The sequence below is a fragment of the Danio rerio genome, chromosome 4 (genome assembly GCF_052040795.2).
Source record: "Danio rerio strain M-AB ecotype USA chromosome 4, GRCz13ab, whole genome shotgun sequence".
NCBI classification, from domain to species: Eukaryota; Metazoa; Chordata; class Actinopteri; order Cypriniformes; family Danionidae; genus Danio; species Danio rerio.
In genome coordinates this window covers 5,610,422-5,628,611 of record NC_141024.2, presented here as the reverse complement: position 1 = coordinate 5,628,611, position 18,190 = coordinate 5,610,422, and the positions used below count along the sequence as shown (strand labels likewise).

Here is an 18,190-nt window from a genome sequence, read left to right as displayed (position 1 = left end):
TGTATATCATGTGTCATGCATGCATGTAAAAAAAATCTACGGGAGCTGTTACAAAGCTCGCTAAATGTATTTTCAGGAGTGTTGAGTAGCGTTTTAATAAAATAACCATGCAAATGCATGCATGTACCATGACTGGGCACAGGAAGGAGAGAATTTGAGCATTTTTGCAACGTGAATTGAGCAGGAGGAGGGACCGACAGAGCCTTTGGGTGGTCATGCAGAGGAGTTGATCTGCTTCATGTGTCTGTAGTTCAGAAAGAAGGACACATGCGTGGAAGCCTGCAGCCTTCGTGATGTAAAAAGTGAAAGTTTTAATGGTGCAGACGAGTTTCCATTGATGCCTAAGGCAACGATCTCATCGTCCTTTTCGCATCTAGGCACAGCCACATGCAGCTGGCACTGTGAAGTGGTTATTACACAGCCTATAACTCCGAGAAACATGGAACTTTTCTGTCTGGAAAAGGACACAGTCGTGCGAGCTCAGAAAGATCCCAACATCTTCTGCGATGAACGAGTATTGCAAAGTCTTCTAACAGTGGAAGACAGATACGTTCCGCAGGGACCTTATTTTAAATGTGTCCAGAAGGATATTCAACCTTTTATGAGGAAAATGGTTGCGACGTGGATGCTGGAGGTTTGTAGTTGTAGTTTTACATCTTTAAAATGTTTAGTCGAACCGTATATACTGAAAGTATTATGTAATGTAGGCTATGCTAGCACGTTATTACCTATAGCACCGGACTCTAGCACGTTGAATTGTAAATTACACAGTTAAATATTACCCACATCTCTGTGCATAGCATATGCTTAGCATGTTAATCGATAGGCAAATAGCTGCCTAAAGTTTGATCAGGAAATACAATGGCGGAAACCTCCACAGAATTGGCTGTTAATTTAAGTTAACTGCAAAATTTTCACTCTGTGCCTGCTTCAGTGGACACATGAGTGTCTGTGCTTTATTTACATACACATTTCAGATGGTTTTATGCATTTGTGTAATTTTGGCGAATTTATGAACGTATGTAGACTTTGAGTTGGGGCGAAAGTGGAGCCATGTGAGAGTCGTTGAATTAAAATGAACCACAGGTTATAAAAACAAAATCAATAACGAGCGGATATTGTTTGATTAGAGAGACATGTAAGCTTGTCATATGCTGTCATTTACATTACTGAGTGTTTGATCATATGTTTTTTTAACGTGACGAATCACCAAAGCACTCATGAGTGGGCGTCACGGTTTTCACAGCACACCCTGCTTGAAATGAATGAGATCTCAATCAGTTCCTCTTTCTCATTAAAAAGGCCACACCAAGACCCAATTGCACATATTGTAAAAGTAATATGTAGCTTACAATAAGCACAGTAATAATAATAATAATAATAATCCTTTATATAGTGAAACTTAAATTAAATATAAAAAGAACTTGAATGGCTGCTTGACTTGCATGCAAGATTACATTGCAACACACTAAGCACTTGTCAATTAATTCTGTCTTTGTCCCCTTAGGTGTGTGAAGAGGAGAAATGTGAAGATGACGTTTTTCCGTTGGCTATGAACTACCTGGACAGATTTTTAGCTGCAGTTCCTACGAGAAAATGTTATTTGCAGCTCTTAGGAGCTGTTTGTCTCTTCCTAGCTTCAAAATTAAAAGCATGCCAGCCGCTGTCGGCCAGGAAGCTCTGCATGTACACAGACAACTCCATTACATCTCAACAACTGCTGGTAAGATGACAGCAGGACATCTTCTATATGTCTAATGATGTATTATTTAAACCTCAGATTGCATTATGTGATCTGTATTGCATACAGTGTAGCCCAACACTGTAAAAAATCATGGTTGTCTTAAATTTTTAAGCTGACTCAAACTAACCTTATGAGTCCATTGAACTTAAATTGTTAAACTGACTAAAAACAGCTCATGTAACTTATAAAATTAAGTTAGAACATGATTAACATAGTTTAATGAGTTACAATGAACTAAAAACAAATGAGCAATTCCATGCAAATGTCAACCTTGCCATGAAAAAATAGTTTTCACCAAAATACGGAAACTGTTTCTGGGTTTTTTGGGTAAGCAAGTATTTAACAGTACTTTAAAAATACTCAAAAATGCATCTGTTTATGTTTTCAAGCTATTCTATTTGATTTATCAAAGACACACAAGTGGCTATTTCACATCTGTCACATACATAACGACACTTTTCCCTCATAAATGTGAAAATATTCTAAAATAAAACCAATAGTTTTTGTTTTATAGAGAGCCAACTCTTCTCCTTTTGATTATCATTGTTTCTTTTGGGTTGTGCAGTTCAATTCACAGAATTTCTATAAAGTATGTTGTACAATGCAGGGTTCAACGCTAAGGATTTTTTCTACTGGCCCGATCGGACTAGTGGTTCAGATTTTTACTTGCCCTGCCAATGTTTTCACTGTCCCTACTAAAAAAATGTTAATAGCTATTTCTTAGCCACAAATTAAAAAACTGAAAAATGTGTCAAAATATTTGTAAATCTAGAATTGAAATATTTAAAAAAAATGTAATAAATGTACAATGAGCAAAATTCAAACTGTTTTGCAAACAAAAGCAGCAAAATGTGCAGGCATTTTATTGCAAAAAAAAAAAAAAGATGGCTTGGCTGCCAAACTGACGTCAAACTGTACAAAACAACACTGTACAAAACATGGACAAGTAGTCACAGGCAAATTAAACTTTAGTGGCAGGGCATCAGTGGCCCAATCGGGCCAGTAACAATCCTGTCTACTGTCCCGAGCATCTCACATGCTGGCCCCGGGCCATCGGGCAGTCCTTATTGTTGAGCCCTGCACTGTAAACCCGCTGACTTTTTTTTGTCACATCCATAACGCATGTTTATTTTCCTCATTTAAAGTACAAAACATGTTTGCAGATTGATATTTTTCCGCTCCCTTAACTCTGTGGTCGGTTGTTCCTGGATAATATAAACAAAAGTTACAATATAATGTTAACATATGCTTTCTATGTGAATTTTTACAGCATATGTCACATCCATAATGCTGGAATTGCTCATATGCTGTCATGACTAATTGATCATATCATTTTTACAGTGTAGTTTCATTATACTTTTATTAAGCATTCGAATTAGATTTAATTGTTTCGGAAGCCAATTTTTAGATATGTCTAGAATTGCTTTTCCCGCTAATGGCTGTTAGATGTTTTGGGTTGAGCATAGATGAAATGCTCTGGGGATTTTTTTCCTTTGTGGATGGACTGAAGGATATCTGATCACTGATATTGAACATTTCCCAATACACTTTCCAATTGGAATCTGTGATTTTATTATGAGCCTTCATAGTTCTAGAGTCTTCAAATGCCATAAAATCCATCTATAAACCCTTCACTAAAAGGTCTTAATAGTGTAAAAGGCTTTTTTTCTATGCAATGATTAAAAGTATTATTTTATGAAATGTTCACAGTATGTTCTTTTGGGAATCAATCTATTGGAGCACTACCAAAAAAACACTTGAAATCTTTGTTTCTGAGAGTGTACTTGCATTATTGTCTTCCATCACTGTCTATATATTAATCACATATGAGCTGAGCTGTTTAAAACCTGTTGATGCCTCAAGAGAAGTGATCTCATGAGAGTTTAGATGCGTTTTAGAGACCGAGAACTGGATGGAAGATATCTTTAGACCACTCGGTCAAAACAAACCTTAAATTGCTTTTGCAAGTTTAGTACAACAGATGTTTCAGCATCAGTAAGGAGGTCGAGGAGTCTTAACCTTTGTGATTTGGTGATGGTTTGTCAGGGACTCTCCATTTTTCGAGAGCTTTTATGCAGGTGAAGTGCATGTCACTTTGGGCTGTTTTTCCCCTCACGTCTCAGAGAGTTTCTCAGAAAGCAGCTTCAGCAGATGAAACGAAGCCGGCCGGGCATGTGTAAGGAAGGAAGCTGAGCGTGTGCATTGAACGCTGCATCTGGTTAGTGGAGATCAAAGACAAGGGGTGGGGCTAAACATGATCACCTGATTCATTTCTATCGTCTATGATGTCACTTTGACAAGAAACATCCATATTTAAAGAGCAGATTGAGTCATCCTGGAAGAACCGCAAGCTAGAGAATGTGTGACAATAACCGAACTAGACTATTTAAATGCCTGAGCTTGGTGATTTATGTCATAACTCATTTAAGTACTTTGCATTTTTTTTACTTTGTTCAATTTAGAGTTAAGTGCGGCGGCGTATAATTATGTTCTACCACTGAAGACTGCTGTTGTATATTTGAAACATTAGGGTGCAGTAAAACCAACAGCAGTCAAGAATTTAGCTTAAAAACTACAGCAAACATGGATACTATGGTGCTGAAGGACTACAGTATTCATGCACCATGGAGTTTATATCATATAGTACAGGGGTTTTCAAAGTGTGAGGCGCGCCTCCCCTGGGGGCGCCATAGCATGTCAGGGGAGGCACGGGAAAAAATATTATATAATAAAAAATATAATTATTAAGTTTAATTATTATACGAATTTTTTATTATATTTAAACGTCTTAATTAAACCAAGCTAAAAAAATAAGAAAACCTTTTTTACCCAGAAGGCCATAGCTGTGAATTCGTTTCTGTTTGGCAAGCCCGCCAATACAGGTATATGCCTGCTAATACAATGGATCGGTTTCTGAGACCCCCCCCCCGATTCAAAGCCTTCAAGTTCAGGGCTTAAACCCAAAAGATGACGATATGATGATCAGTATTTGAGTTTAGGATTTACGTGGACAGGACCAGCTGAGGAACCACGACCTTTATGTATGGTTTGTCAAGATATTTTGGCTAATGACAGCATGAGACCTGCTAAACTTCGACTATTTTGACTGGGATGGACTGTTCTTGGATCTGTTCTATTCATATTGAACCATCATCCTAGTTTTAAAAACGTTATATTAAAATACTTGTTATTACTCTGTAAATAATTGCACTTTCATGCAAATGATGATAAAAGTGAGTTAACAGTCTGACATCTGTCTGTGTCTTTATATATACTGTATACATATACATACATATATATATATATATATATATATATATGTGTGTGTGTGTGTGTGTGTGTGTGTGTGTGTGTGTGTGTGTGTGTGCGTGCGTGTTTGGGAGGAGGGGGGCGCCAATAGATAAGTTGTGTCAAAAGGGAGGCCCACTGTCTTAGACTTTGAAAAACCTTGATATAGTATATGTAATCTTATTAGACATACGACACAATCAGCTTAGATTTATTATCATTTACTCCTAGTTTTAACATTTGTTTCACATCACTTTCTCTGATGTGATTTATTGAATAACTGAAACAGGACAGCCTTTTGATTTTTGTATAAAACAGCAAAGTATGAATACTTTGTTTTGGTGCACTTTCCTATGTGTGCCTTTGTGCATAATGTGCACTTTTGGTTCTGCATAATGGCCACATTAGGTTAGTAGCGGGCAAGTAATGCCTAGTTCATACTACAGCCTAATTTGCAAGTTAACAAGCTTGCCAACAGATCGGGGGGAAATCTGCATTTGCTCGGCGCTCAGTGGTCGGTGTATGTGAACTACTGAATGACGCACCTAAGAGATTCGCTGACTTGTTGCTATCATCTTGCAGTCGACAATCCAATATCTAGCATGCTAAATATTCCAGAGCAGTCGGCCGACTATACTATAGTGACAAGCTGCAGCCAATGAGAGCAGATCTCTGGCCGTTGTGTTCAACAGAGACACACAGACACGAGAGCATATTAAAGCCACATCTATGCGCTGAACTGTGTGGATATATGTGCGATTGATTGATTAGAGGAAACTCATCTTAACCTTAGGTGTAAATGAGGCCACAAGTCATGTAACATATTTAGACAGGTGGATCTGGGGGAGGTGGAGGGGCTTAGGGGGAGTTCTTAAGGCTTGTTTCCACTGAACGGTAAGGTACAGTATGATTTTGGGATGGGTAAACCTGATCAGTCCCTTATGGTAAGCATGGTGTATTTCAGAATGTTGCAATTGATGTGATTGTTGCACAAAGATGAAAGCGATAAACAACAAAAAAGGACACATAGCAGATTTAGTTCTCATTTCATTTGGTTTTCACCATGCCACCAGTTCTTTTCCTTCACCAGTGATACTCAGGAAGGTCTTCACATACCAGCTGTGCCTCGACATCGAATTGTTATGCCTCATTCACACTAGCAGCGACTTTGTAGAGCTGAGAGAGGATCATGTGAGCTCTACTGGTGCTCCTATTGGCTGTCACTCAAGAAAGTCGCTTTTCATTTGCATAAAGTTGAAGGATTCTCAACTTTGTTGCATCGCTCGGCACACCCACCAGGTCACCAATGATCATTGTCGCTCGTGTAGACTTAGGTCAACGGAAATCACTCATTCTTCTTTGAAATGAACAGTTGCTTGTCGATTTGTTGCTGCGAGTCGCTCGTAGTGTGAATGAGGCTTTAGTGTCATTTTTTGGCTGTGTCTTTAAAAATGCCACTTCCTGTGCTGGTGCTCCGCAGCTTGCATACGCAAGTGATTAATTCTCTGTTAACCAACTAGGGGCTCAAAAAAGTAGCAGTTGACAATGTCTGACAGTAGAAAAGGAAATAATTGCTTACCATACTGCACTGTACTCTACTGAACCATACTGCTCAGTGGAAACAAGCCATTATTGGAGCAGTTTACAGTGCACTTCAAACCAGACTGTTTAAATGATGAGCAAGCAATCTCATTGGCTGTTGAATCAGCAGAGTCAAGTCAGCTTGTGCCATGTAGCATATGATGTGATCCCTAGTAAGATTGCATTTATATGAAAGATCATTCCCAGCCTTGAGATAACCAAACCCATCAGCACCCAGGTTATGCATTAATTGCTTAAAACCACATTATGTGCGGTTTTGTTCATTAAAATGTCCAAAAAACAGTGGAACTGCGTTGCATATTTGGCTGGCATATCTACTTACATAATCCCAAAAGTTAAGAGGAATGCTTAATCCAGAGAAATAAGCTATTTTAATCTTATCGAGATGCTAATGACATCACACATCCTCCATTTCCTCGAAGCCTAAAACACATCTAGTAAGATAAAATAATGCTGCTTCTTTAGATTTTAACAGATTAGCAATGCTTTGACAGCTTTCAGTCTTACTTTGCATTATACTATCATGATAATAAGTGTTGACTAGTTCTCATCATGAACATGATCTCTGCTGGAGTCTGTAGGATGTAATGAAAACTCTCATGATTCCACGCTCAGTTATGGGGTCATCAAACTACACCTTTGTTTGTTGTAAATACGCGCCATCTAGTGGCCAAAACTACCCACTAGGGCTGCACAAAATATTGTTTCATTCATTTTTAAAGAAAACAAACCTTAAACGCTTCGATTTTGTAACAGTATACAGTTCACCAGACTGAAAATTAAAAGACCTTCTGCATATACTCTGTTACACACTGTGCATTTCATTCATTCATATTCATTATCTGTTGCTCTGTTTCTGTCTCTCTGTTGGAGTGGGAGTTGGTGGTGCTCAGTAAATTGAAATGGAACCTGGCTGCCATCACTCCTCTGGACTTTATCGAACACATCCTGCACAAACTGCCCTTTCACGAAGACAGACTGACGCTGATCCGCAAGCACACGCAAACCTTCATCGCCCTCTGCGCGACAGGTAAGAGCTAAGCGAATGAGAAAAGCATGATGTGAACGTGTCATGATGCTGCTCTGCCTTGTTATTTGCGTCTATATAAAAGCGTGGTATATTTAACTGGGTGTGTTTCTGCGGCCCCACATCTGTTCAAGAGGCTGAGGCCTGAACCCAAGCCAGGCAAACATGAGAAGAGCTTTTTTGAGCTTTTGCAAATGTTTTTTGGTGTTTAACAATTTTCTCAAGTTAGGAATGTCGGTTTAGCGCACAGCTGCTGCGCCGATGCAGTCACTCAAGTGTAGGCTGTTTATTCAGGGATGACTGTAGCATCTGAAAACAGCAGCACACTGCCCACATTGAAATCTGATAGATGGCAATATATGCAAATGACATATATGACATAAGAGTTCGTATATAGGTTTGGATTTCACACATATAAAATAAATATATGCAACATATACTTCGATATATTGCAAAAATTGCATTTCAATTATATAATTTTTTCAACCATTGGAATTTCAAATATGCCTATACAATTGACTGCAGAATTATTAGCCACCTGTATATTTCTTTTCCTGAATTCTGTTTACTGAAAAAAAAAACACGTTTCTAAACACAATAATTTTAATAACTACTCTCCAAAGCTTGATTGTTTTATCTTTGACATGATGACAGTACATAATATTTGACTAGATATTTTTCAAGACACTAGTATTCAGCTTAAAGTGACATTTCAAGGCTTAACTGTTGCTCTTGGGGGCTCCTGGAGAACAATCACATTTCACTGCACTACATATCCCATCATGCACTTCACACACACACCAGTTCCCATTCTCTCCCTGATTGCACACACACCTGGAAGCTCATCATAGACAGATTACAAGGACTATATAAACACCTCATTCACACACACACTTTGCTGAGTCTTGTTTTTATCTTATAGCATCACGAAGCGTTAATCCTGTCAAGTCTTTCTGTGTTTTGATCCCTGCCTTGTTTTTTTTGCCGCCTGTACCGAGCATTCACCTGTTTTTTTACTACAATCTTGGATTACCTTTATGCACCTGTTTGCTACCAGTTTGGCCATTGCCTGTCTGACTACTCTTATTTATAAACTGAGTGTGGATCCTCAACTCTGTTGTTCAGCATCCAACTGTTACAGTTAGGCTAATTAGGCAAGTTATGGTCATTCTGAAAATGTAGCCCTATATACATTTCTGGAGATCGCAAATTATGTAGCCAGAAGTACGTTTGGCTGCATTTCATTTTTAAAGTGTGGTATGAGGCTGTTCCTTTTTAAGCTTACCAGCTGACCTCCGTGTGGACGGCTTTCCCTCTGTTACCAGTTTGTCCAGTTAGCTCGCCATTTACATCGGCGGACTTAAGACGCAGAGAAAAGTTGACCATGTTGACATCAATCAAATATTCAAGTAAATAACAGGGTGAGAATATGAGTAAAATCTGAAAACGTGGTCAAAATCAGGCAAGAGCTTTTCTTTTTCTGGATTGCATTTTAAAACTGACGGTTGGGTTTAGGGAAATGGGTAGGCTTGGGTTAATTGGTGCTTTTGAAAACACTATTGGCTGGGTTTAGGCAAGGAGGATGGCGGGTCAGTCAATTGGTCAGTCGGTCGACGACGGCCTCTGGTGGGTTTACGCAAGAAGAGCATGCACGAATGCTAAAAATTTGAGATCTCAAAAAGTGTACACAGCGGCCTCTGGTGGATTCAAGAAAACAAAACCTGCAAAAAAACGTAGCTCCTGGGACATATTTGGCACTCTCCAGAAATGTATATAGGGGTACGTATCCATAATGAGCCTGAGTTGGCTAGGGTAATTAGGTTTGTTCTGTAGACAAACGAAAACAAAAATTGCTTAAGGGGGCTAAGCAAATTGACCTTAAAATGGTTTTAAAAAAATTAAAAACTGCTTCATTCTAGCCAAAATAAAAAATAACAAAAATTAAGAAAAAATATATACTGTGAAAATTTTCTTTTCATCATTTGGGAAATATTTGAAAAAGGGAGGAAAAATTCACAGGAGGGCGAATAATTTGGACTTCAACTATATATATTCAAATTATGTTTTGCAAATATGACATATATTTTGTGAAATCCAAATAAATTCAAATGTCATTTGCATATATTTACATACTGTATGGGTAACACCAAAAAAGCAGATGAAACGAAGGACATCTAATGCAGAATAGCTTTCCTCACTGAGGGCCCGTTCTCAGGGTCTGGAGGCAGAGGAAGAGGGGGAGTAAGTTCCTGGAAACCTCAAAGCCCTTTGAGAGATGAAGGGAGGGAGGAAGGAGGAGTGGGAGGAGAAGGAAGACTCTCCTCACTTTCCATTCACAGCTGCAGGAGGATTTAAGGGAGGTAGTGATGTTAAAACAGGTCTGAAATGAGAGAGCGTGTGAACGGCAGGTTAAGGTTTGTGCTGGAATTCAAAACAGATGTAAGATCTCCTCATTCAGACATCGCAGATTGCCTTGTTTCCTGAGAAGTTGTTTGTTTTTTCACAGGTGAGAGATGTCTTGGGGGAATAAGGGCGATATGACTGAAATCTCGTATCAAGATATAAGTCATCTCATATAATGATACATATCACAATATAGTAGCATTTCTCTAAGTTCAAACAATTCATAGAGATGATGAATGAAAACACACACTTTATACAAATATAACTACATATAACTATACTACTATAACTATAACTAATACACTACATTGACATGTACACATAGACCTCACCTACAGTATACAAAATGGCTGCATGATATTGGAAACATTTTGCATTGCGATATTTGATTATTTCGCGATATATATTGCGATATGAAAGCAATTTCACGAGAATACTTAATACAGGAATGCCCAAACAGTGTCCTGCAAAGTTTATGTCCAACCCCAATTTGACACATATGCGTTAGCTAAGCAAGCTCTCACTAGGCTTTCTAGAAACATCCTTGCAAGTGTGTTAGGGCAAGTTGGAGCTAAAATCTACAGGGCACCGGCCCTCCAGGACTGAGTTTGGACACCCCTGACTTTATAGGGACACCCCTGACTTTATTTTAACGATCCAGGCTCAAAGTCTGAAGCGAAGGGCAAAAAAGCATTAAGGGCATGTCAGAATCCACTTTTGCTATTTTAAGGATGGAAAAATACGCTCTGCACCGCGGCACATGGTCTAACATGGTTGAGCTTATTCTTTTAATGAGTTGTAACTATGTTTTGAGAATAAACTCTCTCATTCCCTTTAAGAGTCAGTCTCATCTGCAGCGCGAGATTGAGAGAATGAGCCTCCTCCAATCGGCCTTTACTTTCACCTTCTCTTTTTAAGTAATTAACTTAGTTTGTTAAGCACAAAGATTTGTTTCAAAACTATTTCTAAATTCAGTTCTAATTTCCAGCAAATGAATACATGAATAATAATAATGAAGTGTCTCAAAAAACTGAGTAACATCCAAACACACATGCTTTGCCCCATATGGTCTAAAACCTGACAGGTGGGCAAATCTAAGCTTGTTTTTAATAAAACAAATATAAATATGGATATAATAAATAATACTGATAAATAATAACAATATACAAAAGCAAGTTGTTATAAATAAGCTTTAAAAAGGCCCTTGTGATGAAGAAGGCGTGGAGGTAGTGGTTTTTATATTTATGTAAAAAATAATAATTAAAAAATATATATTTTAATCCTTTAATTCTTTTCATTTGTAAAGATATTCGCGTATTGCGCTGGACTTTAGACCTTCCTTCAGCTAGTCTATTAGTCTACACCTCCTTTTTAGACCGAAACACCCATCAGTTCACAAAGTGGCGCAAATGGATTTGCTATTTAAACAGCGTGGCAGAAAACGGGAAAATGAAAGTTGGGTTGGTCTGAAAATAGCAACAGGTTGTGGAAACACATCTTGCACCTTATTGTGCCGGGTGTATGATAGGATAGGGCCCAAAATTTTTATTTATAATTTATAATCTTACATAGATTGTGATGATTTTGCAGTGCATAAAATCTAATGAACAATCTATAAACTTTTTGCAGTCTCCCGACACTTTTTTTGCTGTGTTCTGTGCTGTTTGCAGTGCATTTCTGTATTTGCGTGGGAGTACTGTCAATCTATAAATACATTCAAGAAAAAGATACAATTGAAATAAAGTATTTAATCGTTTTCCAGGTCTAACTGAATGATACAAATAAAAGTAATTCAATAAAATGGATCATAGTTAAGGTCACAAACGGTACAATTTTTAAAACCTGAATGATTTTAAAATCATTATACATTCACCGGCATCAAAAACACATGCAGATGATCAATTAAAATACAAACTCAGCATTGCATATCCTGCGATGTGACTATTGACAATGATCACACTCCGATATCGACGCTGAAACGATATATTGTGCAGCCCTAGTCTATACTATTTAACTACAGGTAAACCATGTTTACATATAATAACTTTAACTGTTAAAAGCTGCGAGGTACTAGTTAGTTAAAGTTACTAGTAACTATTAAACCTATGGCACCTAATAAACTTAACTTGTCCCAATTTAATTGTATTGCAATAATGTGCGCCTTTTGTAAAGCTGCTTTAACAATAATAAACAATAATAATTGTTTAAAGCACTATACAAATGGAAAACTTAATAGTTTAAGCAAGTCATTGGACAACAATGGTTCGTTCTTTAGCCAATCGAAAAAAAATCTTTCTTAAAAGAAGCCTTTAATATTGACTTTAAAAGTCAAAAATAAATCGAAAAACCAATTCAAAACTAAAACAAACAAGACTTTATCCAGAAGAAAACTAATTACAGGAATTGCCATGCAAATTTCCTTGCTTTATGAAACATCACTTTCACAGGAGGGCTAATAATCAGCTGTGTATTGTGATTTTGCACAGCCCTACTGGGGAATATGCTGACCAGGTCACTGATGTTTCGGGATGTGTGTGTGTGTTTGTTTTTTCCTCAGATCATAGCTTTACCATGTACCCTCCCTCCATGATCGCCACAGGATGTGTGGGGGCAGCAGTGTGTGGCCTGCAGTCCAGCCAGAGCAACCAAAGCCTGTGGGGGGACAATCTGATGGAGCTGCTGGCTAAAATCACCAACACTGAGCTGGTGAGTGTCCCACTGTAAAAGGACTGTACAGCAAATACCCACTCAATATACATTTCAAGTCAGTTTTTTCAACACATTTCTAAGCATAATTTAATTGCTGTTTTCTAATAACTGCTTTCTTTTATTTGTGCCTTGATGTCAGTAAATAATATTTGACTAGATTTTTTTCAAGACACTAGTATACGGCTTAAAGTGACATTTCACTAGGTTAATTAGGTTAAAGTACTGCAAAATGCTTAATTAGGGCGTTCATAATTTTGACCTTAATATAGTTTTAAAAATATTAATAACTGCTTTTATTCTAGCCGAAATAAAACAAATAAGCCTTTCTCCAGAAGAAAAAATATTATAGGAAATACTGTGAAAAATTCCTTGCTCTGTTAAACATCACTTGGGAAATATTTAAAAAAGATTAATAATTCACAGGGCTAATAATTCTGACTTCAACTGTATGGTTTAACCAAGGATCAGTTGAGTTTATTTGTTTAGTCGTAAAGTAATCCATTGGCGGTTCATTCTGCTGTGGCAATCCCTGATGAATAAAGGGACTAAGCGACTGATAATACATCAAACGATTGTACAATCTTTAACATCTCTGTCGATTTTGTACATAAACGAACAGTGGACGTGCCCTACAAGTGTGTGTGTGTGTGCGCAGGAGATTCATGCATGACTGTATGGAAATGGAGAAATGTGTGATTTTATGAATGAGTGTTTGTGTGTGTTCACTGCAGCGATGGTGGTGTGTTTTCAGAGCTGCATACTTGTGGCGAGACACAGGCCTTTCTACCACATCTGTGGATAAAAGCTCACTGCCACACACACACACACACACACACACACACACACACACACACACACACACACACACAATCGTACACATCTTGCCTTCAGGCTGTTATGAAAGTCTCACTGTAAAAGGTTTTTGAGTCAAACCCAGAGAGTGAACGCCCCATTTAAACTCCTCACATATACTCATAAGCTTTAACACATTCTTTGTTTCTCCTCAATATAAAGTGTCAAGTTTTTTTTCTCTCTCCATCTTAAGTTCTGGAAAAAACAGCACATGCCGCTGTTAGCAACTACTCCTTCCTGTGCCTGTGGTAGTCAGGACAACAGGGCTTGTTGTGGCCGAATGGTTGTGTTTAGAGAGAGAAGCGTCTGTCAGGTTTCAATTATCTCAAGAAAGATGAGAGCTCGATTCGGGATTATTTTGTCAGACCCCCCACATTACTGCTGAAAGTCGCACACATAAGAAGTCAGTGAGTTTTTGCTTTCATGCCACATATCTCTGCTTGACGTTTTTGTAATTATGAAACAGTTGAGCTAAAATGCTTTCAGAGTAAATCAGCTTTTAGCACTTTAGGGGACGTGGTGATGGGAAATGTGGGATGGGAAGGAAAAGCATTTGCATTCTCTTGTGAAAATATTTTGATCTTCTGCTAAATGTTGCATGCTCTCCACAGAGTTATTGTGTTGTTGATTTGTACTTGCTCACAAACCATTTGCATTCTCTTGCAAATCTTTCCCAAAAGTATGATATTTCTACAATAAACTGTAAAGCAAATGTATTGCGTTTGGCAAAAACATGCTCGCTTATTCATTCAACATTGCTGCATTCTTTCAGAGCAGTTTTCTACATTTTGCATTCTCTTAAATATTAGCATTCTCTTGCAAAAGTCGCCAATGAAAGGTTTCATTCGCTCACAACACATTTACATTGTTGATCAAACATATTGTGTTGCCTCTTTCACTCAAAACCGTTTGCAAATATATTGCTTTCAATCACAGCAGTTTCCGTTCAATTGAAAAACTTTTGCCTTCTCTTACAAATGTATTTTATTAAATGACTCGCTCACTCATTAAATATTCTTGCTTTCTTTTGCAAAAGTATTGTGGGCGTTAAATTTGCATTCTCTTAGTAAATATTAGCATTCTCTTGCAAAAGTGGCTAAAGAAACTGTGCGTTTGCTCACAAAACATTTGAAAGTTAAGGGAAAGTGCATTCCTAAGCAAAAATATTGCTAAACCCCCCCTAAAGAAATCTTTGTAATCCCTGAAAATCATTTGTTTCTCTTGCAGATGTATTGCTTTGATCAAAAACATTTTAGTTCAATTACAGTTTTGCATTCTTTTGCAAATATTCTGTATTTTCTTTGTATATTTGTCATGCAAAATTGTTGAGCCCCCCCCAAAAAAAATGATTTGCTCACTCATAAAACATTATTGCATTTTTGCTAAACATAGTGTAGTCAAAATGGATCACTCAGTGTATCGATATTAGCATTCTCCTGCAAAAGTCCCAGGAGAAACTTACTGAAGTACTACTATTGTACTGAAAAAACATTGTGTTAAACTTCAAAAAACTTTGCTTTCACTCAAAACTTTCACTTTCTTTTATATATATATATTTCTCAAATGATGTTTAACAGAGCAAGGAAATTTTCACCGTATGTCTGATAATATTTTTTATTCTGGAAAAAGTCTTATTCGTTTTATTTCTACTAGAATAAAAGCAGTTTTTAATTTTTTTAAACCGTTTTAAGGTCAAAATTATTAGCCCATTTAAGCTATATATTTTTTCGATAGTCTACAGAACAAACCATTATTATGCAATAACTTGCTTAATTACCCTAACCTGGCTAGTTAACCTAATTAACCTAGTTAAGCCTTAAAATGTCACTTTAAGCTGTATAGAAGTGTCTTAAAGAATAGCTAGTGAAATATTATGTACTGTCATCATGGCAAAGATAAAATAAATCTTTAAAACTATTATGTTTAGAAATGTGTTGAAAAAAACTCTCCGTTTACCAGAAATTGGGGAAAAATATACAGGGCGCTAATAATTCTGACTTCAACTGTATATATATCAACGCTATCTTACAGCAAATCCTAACTTTGATTTAGTGGTTTATTCATATGAATTCTTTTGATCTCATGCCTACAGTTTAATACAATTTGCTGGGTGGGTTTAGGGGTGGGGTTTAGTGCCATGACACCAAACATTTTACATTTTGATACAACTGAACTGGTTTAAATTTGCATGAATTAGCCACTGAATTGACAAACGTAAAATAGATAAATTTCTTTGTATATCAGGCTGTATATATAAATATATACAGTTAAAGTCAATATAATTCGCCCTGCGCAGAATTTTCTTTTCTTTTTCATATATTTTTCAAATCATGCCTAACAGAGCAAGGAATTTTTCACAGTATATCTGATAATATTTTTTCTTCTGGAGAAAGTGTTATTTGTTTTATTTCGGCTAGAATAAAGCAGTTATTACTTTTTTATAACCATTTTTTTAAACACTGTTTTTATTGATTTTAGTAGCTTTTAACATGTTCAACAGAAATCAGATTTAAACAATGATGCATGATACTAACATACATGATAATAAATGAAAAGTAAAACAATATAAAAAATAGATAAATAAGTAAATAAAATAATAATAATAATAATAAATAAAAATATATGAATAGTAATAATAAAAATTATATAAACAAATTAGTAAATGCATGTACTTTCACATACAATATAAAGTTACATCCTATAACAACAACAACAATATATCAATAGCAGGTAATACGAGTTATACAGAGAAAAGATTTTTATCAGCTTCCTTCAGGACACCTAGAAAGGGATTCCAAATTTTTAAAAACTTTTCAGGTTTTTTCTTGACTAATTTTTAGTTAATTTTTCTAAAGCCAAACAATAAGACAGTTCCCGCAACCATTGTCCAAAATTCGGGCTTTCTGTGTTTTTCCAAAAACGAGCTATTATAAGTTTTGCCTGTATTAGACAGAAAGTTTACAGTTTCTTATCTGAACTAGTGAAATCGCTTGTAGAAGGACAAATATTTAGAATGCACAGTTTTGGGCATTTGGGTATATCCTGTTTTAATGCTATAGGTAAAAAGTTTATAGAGTTTTCTCCTAAAATTGTTTAAACAAAAGACACTTCCATAAACAATGATATTGTTACCACGACTGGGGTGGAGTGACAGGAGACAACAGGAGGTAAGATCCAATATGCAGTTTTATTCAAAGTCAGGCAAGCAGTGGTCATCAGGTGCAAACAGGTATATGAAGGCAGTCCAGAATCGTACACGTTAAAAAGGCAAAAGGTCAAAAGGCAGGCGGCTAAACAGGATAACATAGGTACAAGGCTAGGATCGAGACACGGAGAAACAAGACAGGGAAACGCGTTACTAGGAAGCAAACAAGACTCGGCAACCTGGTAGCGTGAGAGAGTGGCTTATGAATGGAGTGAAATCAGTCTGTGAACAGGGTCCAGCTGGTGTTTGCAATCAGGATAGATGACTGAACAGACGTGCGTGTTTGGGAGCAGTGCATGTATGAAAATGTAGTCCTAGGAAAAGCGGAAATGTAGTTTAGAGAGTTTGTGTGAAAACCAGCGATCCTGGAAAGCGATCGCTGGTTGTGTGACAGATATAAAGTTCCTATCTCTTCATTGCATTTTACGCATTGATAAGGAATGTTTGGATTAAGTTTGTGAAGTAATTCTGGCGTTTTATAAAGTCTCATATTCTTTTTATAACCATTTTAAGGACAATATTATTAGCCCACTTAAGCAATATTTTTTTGATAGTCTACAGAACAAACCTTTATTATACAATGACTTGCCTAATTATCTGAACTTGCCTAATTAACCTAGTTAAGCCTTTAAATGTCACTTTAATTTAAATACTAATATCTTTAGAAATATCTCGTCAAATATTATGTGCCGTCATCATGGCAAAGATAAATCAGTTATTAGAAATGAGTTATAAAACTATTATGTTTAGAAATGCGTTATGTTTATACTGTATCTCTCTTTGTTCCAGGACTGCCTGAAGTCATGTCAAGAGCAGATCGAACAGTTACTGACCGACAGCTTGAAAGAAAGCCAACAGCAGCATCAGCAACAGCAGCAGGACGGCAGAGCCAGCAACAAAGGGACGCAATCTCAAAACCTATCCTGCACCCCCACAGACGTCCGGGACGTGAACTTATGATGTCACCTCCTGTTCCTATCCAACAGATGCATCAGTTATTAATATATTACTGTATTTAAGTAATTCCACACGACTGTCACGATCAAATAAAACACACACGCATGATATTTTTGTAAAGGAGCAAACCAGCTGCTGCTGCCGTCTGGTAACTGCAGGCGGTGGCGTTTAACATACTTGAACTTCAACCTCGAATTATAATTCATTCAGTAATGCGGTGATAATTTATAGTAATTAAAGGACATAACAGCTATGTTGGCTATCATATGCAGCCATATCAATGATTGCTATTGTTTAATAATTAGAAGAACAGCATACTATTGTTGTAGTTAAGAATATTAGGCTTTTTATCTAGTGCTGGGCAAAAAAATTAGCCGCATACAAAATAAAAGTCTGTTTTGAC

The 18,190-nt window shown here is 36.9% G+C and overlaps 1 protein-coding gene across 2 annotated transcripts; it reads left to right on the top strand.

Annotated features, from left to right (window-relative positions):
• Nucleotides 1–253: 253 nt before the first annotated feature.
• On the top strand, nucleotides 254–18,190 carry ccnd2b (cyclin D2, b). 2 transcript variants are annotated; one of them, XM_087247211.2, is made up of 5 exons: nucleotides 254–634; nucleotides 1,508–1,724; nucleotides 7,506–7,664; nucleotides 12,622–12,770; nucleotides 17,620–18,190. In XM_087247211.2, exons 1-5 carry the CDS (start codon nucleotides 338–340, stop codon nucleotides 17,788–17,790), a joined length of 993 nt encoding a protein of 330 aa, XP_087103337.2. In that variant the 5' UTR covers nucleotides 254–337; the 3' UTR covers nucleotides 17,791–18,190. The 2 variants fall into 2 exon arrangements, with proteins under 2 accessions (XP_087103337.2, NP_001038533.1); NM_001045068.2 differs by having other exon boundaries at nucleotides 440–634; nucleotides 1,508–1,723; nucleotides 7,508–7,664; nucleotides 17,620–17,790.